The sequence below is a fragment of the Mus pahari genome, chromosome 19, assembly GCF_900095145.1.
Source record: "Mus pahari chromosome 19, PAHARI_EIJ_v1.1, whole genome shotgun sequence".
Classification (NCBI taxonomy): domain Eukaryota; kingdom Metazoa; phylum Chordata; class Mammalia; order Rodentia; family Muridae; genus Mus; species Mus pahari.
This window is the reverse complement of record NC_034608.1, coordinates 62353862-62370795: the sequence shown is the minus strand read 5'-3', so window position 1 is coordinate 62370795 and position 16934 is coordinate 62353862. Positions and strand designations below refer to the sequence as shown.

The 16934-nt window shown below is 39.0% G+C and overlaps 1 protein-coding gene and 1 pseudogene across 3 annotated transcripts in view; one reads left to right on the top strand and one right to left on the bottom strand.

The window, feature by feature from the left end:
* Positions 1 to 16934, bottom strand: part of Cfap97 (cilia and flagella associated protein 97) — a 47697-nt gene that overhangs the window by 8800 nt on the left and 21963 nt on the right. For all 3 annotated transcript variants that reach the window (XM_029531858.1, XM_021219057.2, XM_029531857.1), the window contains exon 3: positions 9005 to 9273. In XM_029531858.1, the coding sequence (XP_029387718.1) occupies positions 9005 to 9273 (269 nt within the window). The remainder of the gene's footprint in view (positions 1 to 9004; positions 9274 to 16934) is intronic.
* On the top strand, positions 1202 to 1503 carry LOC110336477 (annotated as a pseudogene).

Below are 16934 nucleotides of genomic sequence, written 5' to 3'. Positions count from 1 at the left end.
ACTCAATCTGTACCCTGGTGGGTATTGCCAAGTATGCAGAAACTTAGGGAAAGAGAAAGGATTGAATGCAACTGTCCAAATACAGGAAACTTTACAATGCTGGCTTGTAACCCTGTAACAAGTGTAACAAAGTAACAAGAGATGTAAGCATGCAAAGACTTGGAAGGCTGCTGGAGCCAGTAGAAGGTGGTCACCAGGTACTAAAATGAACTTAGGTAGCAGGGATATGTTTTAGTGTTCTGTATATAGCATGTGTCTAAGCGTGGGCCACTAGAGATCTGGCTCAATGGTAAAGGCTAAGCTCACAACCAAAAATATAAGAAAAATTTATTTAGTGTTTTTTAAAGAACTGGAAGAAAGAAGTTTGAAGATGTAGAATACAAAGAAATATCTTTAAGGAGATGGCAATACTACTTATGCTAATTTAATCATTACATACTGAATACTTAATTACATGTTAACAATTACATACACTCGGTTTATATTGTACTATAGGCACTGTTTCTTAGCCAATTATTTAGTAGACATGTTAGGGCCAGAATAAAAGTGAAATAAAATATAGTACCCATAACATTGCTTAAAATCTAATGAAGTAAGGATTCTGTTACCAGTTACATTGCTTTGTATACTTCTCTAACTGTTTGACATACAACAGTATATCATTTTCAGATTAGGTTATAAATTGTATGTCAACTAGCAGTATTTTATATTTTTTTCTGTTTTGTACAAAATGAAAAACATCCTACTGTTTAATATATCAAAATAACAGAATGGTTCTTTCAATTCCAAATTATGATTTATAAAACCACTGCCATTTAAATCAGATTCCAAGAATGAATTTTAAAATAATTTATCCAAAACTTTGGGGGAGAAAGTTGTACTTTTAAATTAAGTCTAAGGCAAAGAATGTTCTTTTGTTTTATATATATTATAAAATGAACACAATTGTTCTATTCAACATATCTAACATTTGTGTATTTGTATATGTATGTCATATGTGAAAATTATAGTCCACTCCACTGTTTCACATATGCAAGCTAAGAAAGTTCTGGAGACCTAATGGACAGCAATGACTATAGGTCAAAGGTCATTAAAAAGTAACAAGCAGTCTAAGTCCGGGCAGCTGAAGAATGTGGTAGGTAATGGTCCTCAGCGCAAGGGACATTTCGTTACTGGGAAGGGATGGCCCTCACCCGAGGTGATGGTGGTTAGCAAGATGAACAAAGATGTGCAGATGAGAGCAGTGATTAACCACAAGTTAATAGAAACTGGAGAAAGAACGCCTCAAAGAGCTGCTGAGAGCTAAATTAATTGTGTGCCTGGAAGGATCAATTGAAGGCATACTGTAAAGAGGTAATTAAAGAAAAAGGACTAGAACACGTGACTGTTGATGACTTGGTGGCTGAAATCACTCCAAAAAGCAGAGTCCTGGTACCTGACACTGTAAAGAAGGAACTCCTACAGAGAATAAGAACATTCCTTGCTTAGCATTCCAATCTTTAAGGGTGGATTAGAATGTGTTGGTTTGTGGATTTATTTCTGAAAGTAAAACTTGCCATAATTAGAAACTGATTTCCCCAAATAAAATCGTTTTTTATGATGGTATACAGTTTTCAGTAATGATGTATACACTGTATTGATTTTAAATATCTCATGTATGATTTTAATTTTTTTTATTTTGGAATAAATAAGACTCTGTTTATTACTGATTGCCTAGAAATGTTGAGAGAAAAGTGCCAGCAATTACTATAATCCAGTATTTATTTATATGTGTAATTCTCTATGCTAATGTCTGAGGTGCCTTTCTGGGTTGTTCACATATGGTTTGTTCCTCTTTCGAATCCTCACATTTCATAACTGTGATGCTCCATCTCTGAACTGTAGGTTGTCTATTTCTTATTAGTTATGAATTCTGAGGGTTAGAACTGGCTCTTACTTAACCTATATGTGCCTTCCTTATGCTCCAAAGAAATTACCATCTAGTGGAAGACAGAACATTTGCAAGCTGGCTGCACACCCCATTCTCTACTCATCTGAACTTTGAAAGCAGAATCTCTAAACTGCATCCCCATATACTGAGGTCAAGAAAGAACTTTAATGGGAAATCATCTCTAGCGATTAGCTTTACTCTGACATCGATCAGGATTGCCAGATCTAATGGACTCTTGTATATCAGTGTGACTTTTGAGGCAGAGTGATTATGTTGACCACCTTCCACTTGGAACTTTGCATCCCCCTCTTCACACCGCTTACTACCATTGGGAGTCCTTTCTGGGTTTTTGTGGAGTACTTTTTTCTGTATGTAAATTTTAAGTAATGTTTTGTTGGACTTTCTCCTGAGACCTCTGATTAACAATATGTTTTCCCTTGTTGAACTCCAGGAGGTGAGTCTGACCATGCTTCAAGTACCAACAGATTGATATATCCTGAACATTCTCACAGCCAGACTTAATTCTAGCCTCACTGCCCATATGCCCACCAGTGGGTCTACCTCCTTGTTATAGTTAGTTCACAAACATCTTTAAGTGACTATACTTTAAATAGTAAGATTCTCCCCTAATAACTACTCATGTTTTACTCCTTATTCATGGAGACTCTCAGATACAGATGACTCAAGAAGAATATTCATGCTATTTCTGAAGGTCGGAGGGAAGAGATAAGATTACTTCTGAAACACTCTAGTTTTGTGTTACTGCTGCTGACTGATTGAGGTCCACTGTGAGGACCAGCTATAAACTTGGATTATCATTTCTGGCCCTTCTAAGCCCAAGTGATTGCAGTAACTCCTCTGTGCTTCCACTATCCTTCTCACTGTTTTCCTGTCTGTGTAGCCTTATGAAATTCAAGTCTGATCATTTATCCCCTACTTGAAATGTTTCAATACTGGATGAAATTCAAACTCAGCATACTAGCTAGGCCTCTCTAAATCTAACATGTATTTCTCTCTGCAGTCTGTAGAATCCCTCAACATACTAAATCGTTCCATCCCATAATACCTTTCAAAATCATAACATCTAGGAAGCCCTTTAAGTCATCGTATTACTACTTTCCCTTCAGAGTTCAGCTTGAGTTTTTAAATGTTCTGACAGTCCCATGATTTAAATTCCTTGTCACTGATTTCTTTTTGGATTTTTGAGATAGGCTATCCCTGTGTAGGTAAGCTGGCCCCACGCTGGCCTTCAGCATGAATCCTGAGAGCTAGGAGCACAGGGATGTCAGTCCATCTGGAGGGGAGGGAACAAATTCATTGTACGATTCTCATTTCTGAAGGAATGGGTAAGGCAGTGACTGAACTGAGTGTGCACTACAGCAACACGTGATAAAGTCTAAGAAATAGGTGTGGTTGCCAACATTCCCAGGGAAGGAGTTACAGAGACACAGTTCAGAGCAGAGACTGAAGGAAGGACCATCCAGAGACTGCCCCACCTGGGGATCCATTCCATGAACAACCACCAAACCCAGACACTAGGCAGATGCCATCAAGAGCTTGCTGACAGGAGCCTGATATAGCTGTTTCCTGAGAGGCTCTGCCAGTGCCTGACTAATACAGAAGAGGATGCAGATACAGGGTCCCCAATGAAGGAACTAGAGAAAGTACCCAAGGAGCTGAAGGGGTTTGCAGCTCCATAGGAGGAACAATATGAACTAACCAGTACCCTCAGAGCTCTCTTGGAGTAAACCACCAATCAAAGAAAACACATGGTGGGACTCATGGCTCTAGTTGCATATATAGCAGAGAATGGCCTAGTAGGCCATCAATAGGAGGTTCTATGAAGGTTCTATGCCCCAGTATAGGGAAACACCAGGGTCAGGAAGTGGGAGTGGGTGGGTTGGTGAGCAGGGGGAGGGGAGAGGGGAAAGGGGATTTTTGGAGGGGAAACTAAGAAAGGGGATAACATTTGAATTGTAAATAAAGAAAATATCTAATAAAAAATAGGTACAGTTGAGAAAAGGGTTCAATGTCCACACTTAATGTCATGAGTTTAAGTCATTGATTCATTTACAGAACTATGTATTTGGGTCTTGAGATATGTACACCCAAAAATCTTGCCAAAGTAATATTTTGTTTAAGTTTCATAATGTTCTAAAATATTGACAGGAATTCTCATTTTGTACCAATAATGAAAAAATAGTCTTACATGGTACACAGAAAATATTAAAAATAAGGGATAGTTCTAATTCTGTACATAGAAACAAACCAAAAAGGCTTATAAAGATACTATTTTAATATCCCAAAAGATTTAAAAAATGACATTTGGAAGTTCCTTGACAATGAGAAAAATAGCCAAGTTGAAAATGCTTTGTAGACATTTAAGGTAAGGACATAGATTTGGTTTTTGAAGGTGTTTTGCTTTCAATGCTATTACATTTTCCCCGAGGTTTGTTTTGAGCTAGGGTCACATGTAGTCCGGCTTTCCCTGTACATGCTGTGCAGCCTAGGTAAGCCATGAACCCCTGACCCTCTACCTCTGCCTCCCAGGCGCTGGCATGACAGGTGTGGGCCGCCTCTGGGGCCCAGAACAGCCTAGATTTAAAACAATGCTAAGACTCCCCTACCACCTTTCTCTTTGGCATCTTATAAATGTGGACTGTAGATTGAATCTAAAATCACTGTTATTCAACTTTATGGGAGAAAAAAGTAACAAGTATCCAAAAGTCGGAAAACTAGAGACAAGGTCGTCTCACATTTTCCCAGCTGGAGTTCTACTGAGTCATAGTCAGCTTTCTGTCTGCCACAGAAGGATGGCAACCTCAGAAAGGAAAATAACACTAAGTGAACTATAAGTTCTTTCAAGATCTTAGTGTAAGGTTCTGGCCATCCAGCAAATTCAGGGCTTTCACTGGATGCTTTTAGATCTGAAACTTTTAAGTTTATGAAACATTGTAGTTTAAAAAAATGTTAATAGGAAATTCAGAAGCAGAAAAATCTACTTCTCTGGATTTAAAACTCTTACACACACGAGGCGGGCGAGAGACAGACAGACCTCGGTGAGAGACAGACAGTAAGACAAAGATACCTTAAAAAGCAAATGAAAAAAAATTTTTTTTTACTTAAGTTTTAGACTGCTTGTGACCACTTGGGGGAGCCTTATTTTATCCCTAACACTGTTGAAAGCAAGCCCCTGCTCTTTTACCTGAGGGAAAAAACCTGACATATAATTAGAAAAGTGAAATAAGCTCACTAGATGCTAGAATGAAACAACACACCAGTATCTTTCTGAGCACTCTCTAGCTAAGTCTATTTTTGTCTCTCTGAGGAAAAAAGGAAACATATCATGTTCAAATGGTAACAAAGAAATCCATCCATCCATCCATCCATCCATCCATCCATCCATCCATCCATCCATCCATCCTTTAACAAGGAATTTCATGATTCAGGACTTAAAACCTTGGTCATTATTTTGCAAACAGTCTTGAGGTAACAGAGTCAGTATGAAGCAAGCACGCCCTCTGCTGGAAAAAAACTGTATTTCTCTCTATCCTTCCTCCTTTCCTTGTTGCTGGAGACTGAAAAAGCGACAACATTTTAGCATCTTCTCTATACTCCCTTGATTTACTTGGATACAGCACCTAAAGAGTAGAATGCTAGTATCTGCCCACTGAAACAGATGATAGATCTTGAAATTTGGTGGGACATATTAACAGTTTGCTTTGAATTCTAGGGTTCCATTTTATAGTCTACGCTTCTGCATAGTACTTTACTGTCATTCATGCAGCTCCTGGAGTCCAGTATGTTAATGTATGTGTGTGTGTTTTAATAATCATGCCAAACAATGGACCTTGTTTGTTCATATACCGGCCACAGATATAACTACATGCACATGTGTTTGTGTGTGTACGTGCATACATGTGTTACATTATAATCAGCCTGAAAACAGATTAAAGCATGCATTAGCTCACACTGTAGGAAAAATTAAAGCCAATATGGCGCTCTGATGGAGTGGGGAAGAGGTGAGACACTACTTGCACAAAGCTTGGTGACCTGAGCTTGGTCCTGGAGCCTACATGGTGGACGGAAAGAACCGACTCAAGTTATCCAATGTCTTCACATCCACGGTGAGAAAGAGAGAGAATGTTTAAATAAACAGAAAAATAAAGAAGGGTGTGGATATAAAATAAACATATAAAAACAAATAACAGAAATAACCAGTTAGGAAACATGAAAACTATATATAACAGCACAAAAATACATAAGTTCTAAGCTCATCAAAAAGAAAAGTCAAACTATTTTATCACTTGTACTGATTACATGCTGACATGCCAGGGCTTTATGGGCTGTGGCTGTGGCTCTGATATTCAGTGACAGCATTTCTAAGACCTTGATTTGACCTCCAGCACCAATGAATAATCAAACAAAATTAAATATAGCGATATTGTATACAGTCAATTGAATAAAGCCATGTTCTGATGTGTAACAAGTTACATTGGAAAAAATACTTGTTTACATATGTAAATTATAATGTATATGGAGCAAAGAAGAATAAAATATTGGCAGTTTCCCACTGCTTTTAAATTTTCACTTCTGAAGCCATGTGGGTGGTGGTGCACACTTTTGATTCCAGCACTCTGGGAAGCAGACAAGTGGATTGCTGTGAGTTTCAAGCCAGCCTGGTCTACAGAGTGAGTTCTAGGACAGCCAAGGCACAGAGAAACCTTATTTCAAAGAAACAAAATGAAACAAACAAGAAGATCATTGCTGGAGGAATAGTGAAAGCTTTAAGTAGAAGCGGCTGACAGTCTTCATTATGAATATTCGTATGAATATAATGCATAGTCAGACACTAGTGGGCTGAGATCTTTCCATCTGTTAATAAGTCTAGGCTCTTTAAAAAGCTAAGCACACACCTGATGCCGGCACTGGGAAGCAGGAACATGAGAATTAGAAGTTTAAAGCCAGCTTGGGTTATACAGTGAGATCCTATCTCAGTATCAAAACAAAACAACAACAAAAATGAAACACAGAATTACCAGCATATGGCCCAGCAATCCCAGTTTTTGACACTTAAGGGAAATAAAGCAGAGACATGAACAGACAGTTTCATGTCAGTGTCCATCCACTACAACCAAGGCAGAGCCTGCCTAGAGTGTCTACCAGCAAACGGCATAATCACAATGTTACACACACTTACAGGGGAATCTCATTCACATTTAAAAGTTTTGATACAAGAAGCTGGAGAAACCACTTACTAACGAAGAGCACTTGCCGCTCCTGCAGAGGACCTGCGTTTGATTCCCCAGCACTGTCATGCCAACTATCATCTGTAACTCTAGTTCCAGGGATCCAATGCCCTCTTCTGGTTTCTATGGACACCAGGAATGCATGTGATGCAGACACACACACACACACACACACACACACACACACACACACACACACACACAGGCAAAAGCATATATGCATAAGCATATAGAATAAATACATCTCAAACTGTTTTTTTTTTAGTTTTGATACATGCTACAATATGGATAAAACTTGAAAATACATTAAAGTGAAATAAGCTAGCTACAATATTGCAGACATCCACTCACATAAAATATCTAAAATCAACAAATTTATAAAGAAAGGACCAGAGGGAAATAGGAATGGAAAAATGTTATAGCAAAAACAAGATAGTAAAACTCAGTGAGCTGTAATCTTGAAGTAGATATGGCATGCAAATTATACTTAAAACTGTATTTTGTTTTTTAATAATCCAAACCAGATACCCTAACCCTGAATCTACGCTCTGCTACCTGCTGTCTGACCTCGAGCCGTACTGTGTCCTACTCAGTGTCTCATTTTCTCTCATGCCACCATACCATGTCATACCACATGAAGATTAAATGACCTAACATTTGCAAAACAGGAGTAAAATTGCCAATTAAAAGAGGCTTCATATCCAAATGGACATATGAAAACAAAAAAATAAACTGTTTGTGACATGAGTAATTCCACATTTTCACAAAATATGAATCAAATATGGTTAACATGATATACAGAAGGCTACTGTGCAGATAGCTCATCACACACAAAACTCTCTGCAATTATTTTATAGGTACCTATTCTTGGCTATGTGTGGGACTATTATGGGGATAGCGATGGTGATAAACTCATAAAATCTGTTACCAGGCCATTTTATACAGATGCACACTGGTGATGAAGCATGAGGGTCAGCCCTGGAACTGCCTTAATTTCAACAGCTTTAACATTCATTTTAGCTTGACCTTATAAACTTACAGAAGTCTAATTTTAGTTTACAATTCTATTTATTTAAGAGACTACCTAGGTCTGGCTAGGTTTGGTTCAGGTACTTATTTTGGGAAATTATTTAATCCTGTTAAGTTTTAGTTTCTTCATGTCTATGATACTTTTTAAAAATGTCTACCTCAAAGATTTTTCAAGATTCGGTAAACTAATATGTAGAGGATATTTAGAAGAAGGATTAGTAAGAATTCAATATACAGCAATTACTATGAGCTTAATTTTACTAAAAAGAAAAAATATACTATAATAGTTTAAATGTGAAGATTTTCAAGTCTTGTGTATGTATATATATATATTCTCTAAAATATGAAAGTAACTATTTAATTCATAACTATAAAAGCCGCACTCATTTCAAGCTGAGTGCCAAATTTGACCTATTCTAGATTATCTTTTAAAAATAGATCATATAGAATTTCCAGTATGGTGGGGTGAAGCAGAGTTTCAGTGACTGAACACATCATAGAGGACACATGCATCTACTTCTTGGGTACCATTTCCTGTAAGTGTACAGTGATCTAACTGATCTAAGCAGAGAACAGTGAAGTTTCCAGTGTGTTCTTTAAATGACCTCTTACTATATATTCTACCAGCTACATGTCTAACTGCACGTGGTTAACATCTAGACCATTTATGCCATGTATATATGCACCTGCATTATGTGTCTGTACTGAAAAGTTGGTCCTACAGCCTTTTCTGTCAGCTGTACTTACAAGTCAGTGCACATGCACTTGCTCTGATGACTGACGATGCGGCACTCACCATATTTTCTCTTTCAATCCTTTGTTGTTCCCTCTGTCTGTTGAGAGCACTATGATACAACTTAGGGGGATGGCCGATCGATCTTCCGGAAATTGTACTTTTGTTTCCTGGTTTTTCAGCCTGTCTTGACAGTTCTTTCAAAAGCCTCTGATTTTCCCGGTCAATCTGCCTCACCTCTTCTCTTGTGAAGGAGTAGTTTTTCCTAGGTATTATTGAAGGCTGCTCAAAGTGATGTTTCTGTGGTCCCTTTTTATCTAATTGCAGGAAAGCTACACAAGGAAGCAAAAGCGACAACAGTAAGTAAACACAGCAGTTATGATGGTCTATGCTTTTATTCTTACAGCAGAAACTAAGTTCACAGAACACAGAAGATGGGCTAATGACTCATTTGTGTAGGAAAAGCTTGGATGCAGTTTCGAGTTTTATGTTCGCTTGGCCCTTTGAGCACAAAAGTTTATGCAAGTGGGTTTTCACAGCAGAATAATCAAGGTGTGTGACACCAGCTCTTAGGCAGGTAATTTATAGAAACCCACTCCTGCCATGTCTGCTTTGTAATTCTAGACTGACAGTCTAGAATTATCAGAACCTAATCTGAATGTACTATACTATGAATGCCATGGTTTTTTTTTTTTTAATGGCAACTCTTTTTTATTAGATATTTTCTTTATTTACATTTCAAATGTTATTCCCTTTCCTGGTTTCCCCTCCAAAAACCCTGTATCCCCTCCCCCCTCCCTCTGCTCACCAACCCACCCTCTCCCATTCCTGGTCCTGGTACTCCCCTACACTAGGGCACGGAGCCTTCACAGAACCAAGGGCTTCTCCTCCCACTGATGACCAACAAGGCCATCCTCGGCTGCATGTGCAGCTGGAGCCATGGGTCCCTCCATATGTACTCTTTGGTTGGTAGTTTAGTGCCATGGGTTTTAAAACTGTGATAAAGTACTTCAGTGAATGCCAAACATTCTATTTTGTATTAAGCATAAGCCCAATGAACACACTATATAAAAGACATTTCTCTCCAAGAAAAAAATTTGTACTGGATGATTACCAAATGATTTTTGTTGGGGTGGTGATAGGAATTGAACCCAGGATCTTATCCATTCTAGGCAAGCACGGTACTATTGAGCTATGTTCTCTGCCTGAAAAGAATTTAACATCATGCTTAAAAAGTGTTAGAAAAAATTTCAGTAAGCATGACTATTACCACACACTTGTGAAAAGCTTTTAAAACCACTGAGTTTGGTGAAATTTCTACTTCCGTATATACTAAAGTAGCAGTACATTTATCAGGTTACCAAGTATAGTTTTGTTTTGGTATTATAATATTTTAAAGATAAAACCCCTACTATATTTTTTGTGTGTACATGACCCATATTTGTCAAGGTGCACGCCTGTGTGCATTTGGAGAACAGAGACAAATCTGTGGAGCTGGCTTTCTCCTTCCACCTTCCGATTGCAGGGACTGAACTCTCGCTGGCTGTTAGCCTTGTGCAGCAAACACCTGCACAGTGCCCAACAGTGCCTACTGCCATCCCCACAGCCCTTACGACAGGGTCCTTTTTTTGGCTTTTTGAGACAGGGCTTCTCTGTGTAGCTCTGGCTGTCCTGAAACTCACTCTGTAGAACAGGCTGACCTCGAACTCAGAAACCCACCTGCCTCTGCCTCCCAAGTGCTGGGATTAAAGGTGTGCGCCACCACTGCCCAGCAACAACAGGGTCTTTTTAAAAGTACTTCACTACAAGCTATTCCTTTTCACATGTCTAGTTTAGCATCCTATTCTTTCCCACACAGTGCCATAAAGGGAAGTAGTATTTTTAACCTCTATTTTACAATGAGTTTAATCCAATCACTTGGACAAATTAAGAAAAGCAGTAATTTTACTTCTTATGTTTATACCAAAGACCACAAAGACTACTTAAAATTATAGGAACAAACAAAACAGACAAACAGTAGCCTCCTCTTTAAGAAGTTATGAAATTAATGGTTGATGATTAATGATAGCTGAAAACCACACCGAGTAAATAACAACACTTGAATGACCGACCATGTTTTAAAAACTACACATACACTACATACATTAAATTACCTCCATACTAATACATGCTTATTCTACAATTTAAAAAAGGTTCTAGGTTAATTTAGCTATACATGAAATTCTTTAGAATCTCATTCTCAAGGAGATGAAGCTACAGTTCCTAATGATACTATTCTAAAAAGTAAAATAGGCAACAGTTACAAAAGAATGTTCAACTCATTAACCAATCAAAGAGCAGCCATCAGCAGCCTAAGCTTTGCTTCCGTGAAAACACCACAATGAAGCAGATGGGTGGAGTGCTTATTTGACAGCACTTATTATTGACACCTAGAGACTCTATGCTAACTGGCATCAAATATATAATCAAATTCTTTCACATAAAATCTAAAAATGAGTTAGCAAACTTTGTATTTATATCTATCTAAACATATGTATTTACAAATGCTGTTTTCTCCGGAATTTTCCTTAGTGTCGCAACACCACACGAAGTCTTCACTCTATTTCAGCCAATGAGCACAAAGAGCCACTCTGGCTTCACCCACGTCAAGGGGCTCCCACTTCACTTTCATTGCTACTGAACAGAGCGGACGTCTTAGACTTGTATGTGAAGCCACCAGTGGGAATGTCCTGATGCTCTCTGCACCCCTACAGAGACAGTGCTGTTCAGCAACTCCTCCAGTGGGGCAGGAGGTGAGTGACTGCCAGCACAGCTTGGCTCAGCTTCCTAGCACCTCACACAGCAGATAGGAAGGGCGGTTCACATGTGCAGCACCATCTAATTCTAGCACAGGAGCACTGGGAGGTGGAGGCACAAGAATCAGGAGCTCAGGGCCATTCTCTGCCACATAGTGAGTTCCAGACTACAGGAACTGGTCTGGAAAGAAAACATTGTCCTTATACAGTCAGGAGCTCTATAGAAAAACCAGCTTAGTTACTTTTAAAGTTGATTTTAAAAAATTTTCTTTTAAAAACCAACATTAACAAGTTATAAGATCTAAATTTACAAGATTTATTATTTGCCTTCTTAACAACTTGTTAGATGAAAAATTTTGTTACATCCTTTTGTGTTCCCTTTCCTTGAATTTCGGTGGACTTCTTACAGCCATGACCAACAAAGTACAGTCAAAACAGTATGCAACTTAAGTTTTAATTTATTTTAGATAGAAAATTTTTAAAAGATTCATTTTATTTTAAATTTTTCATTTATATGTGGGTGTTATACCTGCAGGTACGCCTGTGTAACACCTGCATGCCTGGTACCCTGGAAGACAGAAGAGGATGCCAGGTTCCCTGGCACTGGAGTTACAGATGGCTGTGAGCTGCTATACAGGTGCTAGGAATCAAACCCAGGAGCCCTAAAAAGAACACCTAGTGCTCCTAGCATTGAGTCATCTCTCCAGCCCCCAAGACTCATTTTATTCTAATTTATGTGTATGTGTGTGTATTTGCTGCATGCATGCAGGTTCCCATAAAGTTCAGTAGAGGTGTAACAGCCCTGGTAGAGGAGTTACAGGAGATAGTGAGCTCCTTGATATGAGAGGTCTAGGCCCAGTATGTGAGTTCAAGGCTAGGGGCTCTGTAAACACATGCATGCACACACACAAATGCACGTATACACGTATAAAACTAGTTTTATTCTCTCTGGTGTAATTGTCTCTGAAGCTTACTGCTTCCACCTGCTAACCGAGGCTTAGTCCTGGAAGCTTCTAGCTTCTGCACAATCTTACTTAGGCCTAGAAGTTTTCAGCCTCTGAGACACTCTGCTGAATAAGCCCGCCCCTTCCTAGTTCTTTCTGAGCTCTGAGTGGTTGGTCAACTCATCTGTCTGGCTTTTCAAACTCCTCTCCAAGCTGACAGATTCAATCTGGCTTCCCTTGGCCTCTGAGTGAATTGCTCTGCTTGGCCTCATCCTAACTCTAGCAGTCTGTTCTAATCTTCTAGCTCCTTCTCATTCTGTGAAGGCTTGTTCTGTCTTCAGCTGTGTCTAGCTTGTTCTCTCCCTGCAGCCTGTCTCTCTAAAAAGGTCCTGGGAAAACAAACTGCCACCTCCTTCTCTTCTCTGCACTGTCCTCAGGCAGCTCCCTGTCCTCTCTTCTGAGAGTTGGGTGTATCCTCTTCTGTCAAATCTTTCCCTGATTCATCACTTTGTCTGCCATTCAGTTAGACATCACTTTCATACGGGTGCTTCCTTCTACAAACTAACTTTATCTTCATTCTTTGGGATTACAGGTGTACACTAAGGGCATAGCTGTATTCAGCCAGAGAGATTAAATATGTGTGCTAAGGGCTGAGTCACATCACAATAAGAGACTGCTTTTATTTTTTAAAAAAAAATCAGTAAATAACATAATCTAGGGGTTAACAGTGTGATCAAAGATCCTGCACCACATACCCCTGTGCCTGGAGCCCACAGCTATACATGCCTGATGGTAACTGGAGGCTGCCATATGATAGACCGCACACATAGGAAGCCACATACAGGAACTTTGACCCTGTCATCTAAGTCATCTGAGGTTGCTGCTTTATACTACTTGAAGTTTATGATAATGTGTTATCAGAGCAATAGTAACTACTATAGAATTTAACACAAGGAAATGGAATGCTACTGTAACAAACCCAAAGTCAGTGGCTCTAGGTTTGAAACCTGATGGGCAACTGGAGCTTGAAGAGCTAGGAAGAAACTGTTCATAGGGGCTGGCTCAGAGTAACGACTGCTTTTTCAGAAGACTAGGGTTTGGTTACCAGCACTCCTATGTAGGCTCACAGCCATCTGTAGTGCTAGTTCCAAGCAATCCAACACTCTTCTGGCCTCCTGTGAGATTTGTACACACGTGTTGCACATATATACACACATGCAAGCAAAGCATTCATATACATAAAAGGAAAAAAAGGTTGTTGAAGTCTGAGAGAATGAACTGGCCGTTTAGCAGCACTGCTACGGTGACAAGGAAAATGGCAGACTTCTTACTGGTGGATTTGGGCTAAGATATTTAAGCAGGATTTTGAAAATACAATGGTTTACATTATCCATTGTAAATCAGGAGAGTGAAATATCTAAAACTAGAAAGTGATCAGTTTTCAAACAAAATATAGAGAAAATGTAAGAGACAGGGATTACAGGGTTCAGAGTAAAACAATTACTCCTCCCTTAACTCCCCCAATAGAAGATGTTCAAAGTACTGAAGAGCTTACTCACTGAACCATACCTGAAGAATCTTGGCTGGACCTGGACCTGATTTAAATCCTGGATCTTAAAAGTTGAGGCTATCTTTAGAAAAGGGGATTTTATTTTATATATGGGAGAAAGAACTAGTAGTGAAGAGATTTTAAAAGCTATTTCTATAAATTATTTGGCATTTATTTCATTAAAAGGTAGGGTACTTGTGTAGTATGCCTCAAACCCTAGGTTTCATTGGTAGCACAACATAATACTTTGCATGACAGTGTATGCTTGTAATCCTAACAGTCAGGAGATAGAGACAAGAAGACCAGACAGTCAAGGCTATCCTCAGCTACAGCCTGGGTTATATGGGACCCTATCTCAAAACAAACAAACAAACAAACAAACAAACAAAAAACCAACCAAACAAAAACAGGGTCTATGACCTACTTTAATCTGGGAGGTTTGTAATTATTTCTACCAACACTGGGCACAGTGGTACATGCCTACAATCCCAGTAACTGGATAGCAGAAGTCAGAGGGTTACTACAAATTCAAAGCTAGCCTGGATCAATATAGCAAGTTTTAGTTCAGTTTTAAGTCTCACAGCAAGATCCTATCTGAAAGAAAGCAAACAAGCACAAAAGGATGCTATGTGACTCAAGAAACTAAGTCACAAATGGCTCTGCATTTTCTGTATTATTTCCTGGAACACTATGCTTGGAGCCCTGAGTACATGTACTAAGTCTAATTTCCCTGAGGCTACCATGTTTGAAGGCAGGAGGCCTATGTGAGGAGGCAAGCCACAGAGACATGAGAAGCCTCTGGTTAGCAGTCCTAAACAGAGGCCTAATCCTGTTTGTTCCAAGTCCAGGTACACCTGACAGTGATTTTTAATCCTCTTTGGTAGCTTGATCTTCATCAATTTATTGTCTAGTTCTGTTTTGCGGTTATTATATGTTGTAATCAGTATTACACATTTCTAGTGTATTTGACTTATATATTAATACAAAACACCCTTTTTGTCCTTTTTAGTATTTTTCACAATTTTGATTCTGTTTTTGTACTAGTAGGGTTGATATTTCTATTTCCTCTTTTAAAGGAGACATACTCTTTTTTTCCCCGTATGTTTGTGTTTTTAAAGGATAAAATATGCAGTAATTATTGCTACAGAAAAAATTACCCCAGCACTTGTGGACTAGAAACTATCAAACTAACTAGTGTTTTCCTTTCCAAAAATTACTATCCTATTTTTAGGTGTACAATTCAGTGACATCACAATTCATTCTTCATCATGCTGTATATTGGAAATCTGAAACTCGATTATAAAAAAGCCAGCAAACAAAACACCCAGCAAATCTCTGCCCGCCTATCACTGGGTCACAGAAATCGGAATTCTGTTTCTGTGGTTCTGACCAACCCGCACGTAAACGGAGCCACATGATAGCTGTTTTTGTGTGGGTGTGTACTGCACCTACGTGTGTGTGTGTGTGTGTGTGTGTGTGTGTGTGTGTGTGTGTGTGTGTGTAGGCTAAAGGCCCATCTGGGGTCTCATTTAATAGGAGCTGTCCACATTAGGTTTTTGAGACAGCGTCTCCCACTAAGACCTGGAGTTCATTGATCTACTCTAGGCTGGCTGGCCACAGAGCCCCCGGGCCCCTCCGTTCCCCCAGTGCTGGAATCAGGATACCAGTGTACCACATCTGCCTTCTCCTCAGCCTCCAGTGTTTGTCTTTTCAGGACTTACTGTACTTCTCACAGTGCCCTCCAGCCCCAGCCACACTGTAGCACAGACCAGCTCTTTCTTCCTTTTTAAGACTGAATAATACTTCTGATTTCACTTTTGAACACAACCACATCTTCTAAGTTAAAATCATTTACTTTCTTGTTTGGCTTTTCTTCCTACAGCTTTTATAAAGTATGCCCCCTCAGTTTTTTTCCTTTCCTGAAAGAGGATGCTAACATTTTTTTCTAAAAATTTCTCCAAATTTCAGAATACAATCACTACCATAATAATAAATTACAGCTCCATTTTCCTAGAAGTTCTTAATATTTTGTTTTGGATCCTTTATAGTCCTAAAGGCTGAGACACCCTAACGTCTTCATGGGTTCCATCTACCAGTATTTATTATGTAAAAACTTAATAGTACAAAACAAGCAAAGAAAAACCCAACAACCTAAAGATAGTTACTCATCCCTCTGTCAAGAACAATAACCCAATTATAGGTCAACATAACATTTTCTAAAATAAAAAAAGTAGAGCCTGTAAGACAACGGACTTCCATGCACAGGATCTTCCATGACAGAGGTAGTGAAATGATGACCACAGGTTTTCCTCTGACCCATACACACATGCTCTAGCACATTTGTGCTCATGTGCACACGCATACACACAATACATACATAAACAACTTAATTTTTTAAATTAAAAATGTGTGTGGAAGAGCATAACAGCTTTGCCATTTTTAAGTGCCTCACTTAACAGAAGACAGCTGCTTCTGCACTGTGCTGCCACTGTCTTGGGCCCCTCGAAGACCCCAGTGGTCCCCACTGCTTATCTGTAGCACACAGACAACGCAGAAAGCAAGCCAGGGTTACTTTTCTTAGTTACAATAGCTTTGTCTTCATAGGTCTCTCTACAATCATTTAGTTCTGCTTTAAAGAAAAATCAATTCTCAATTCTACATTTATCATAAGGATGTGGCCCCTCTGTTGCCTTTAGCTTTTTTCA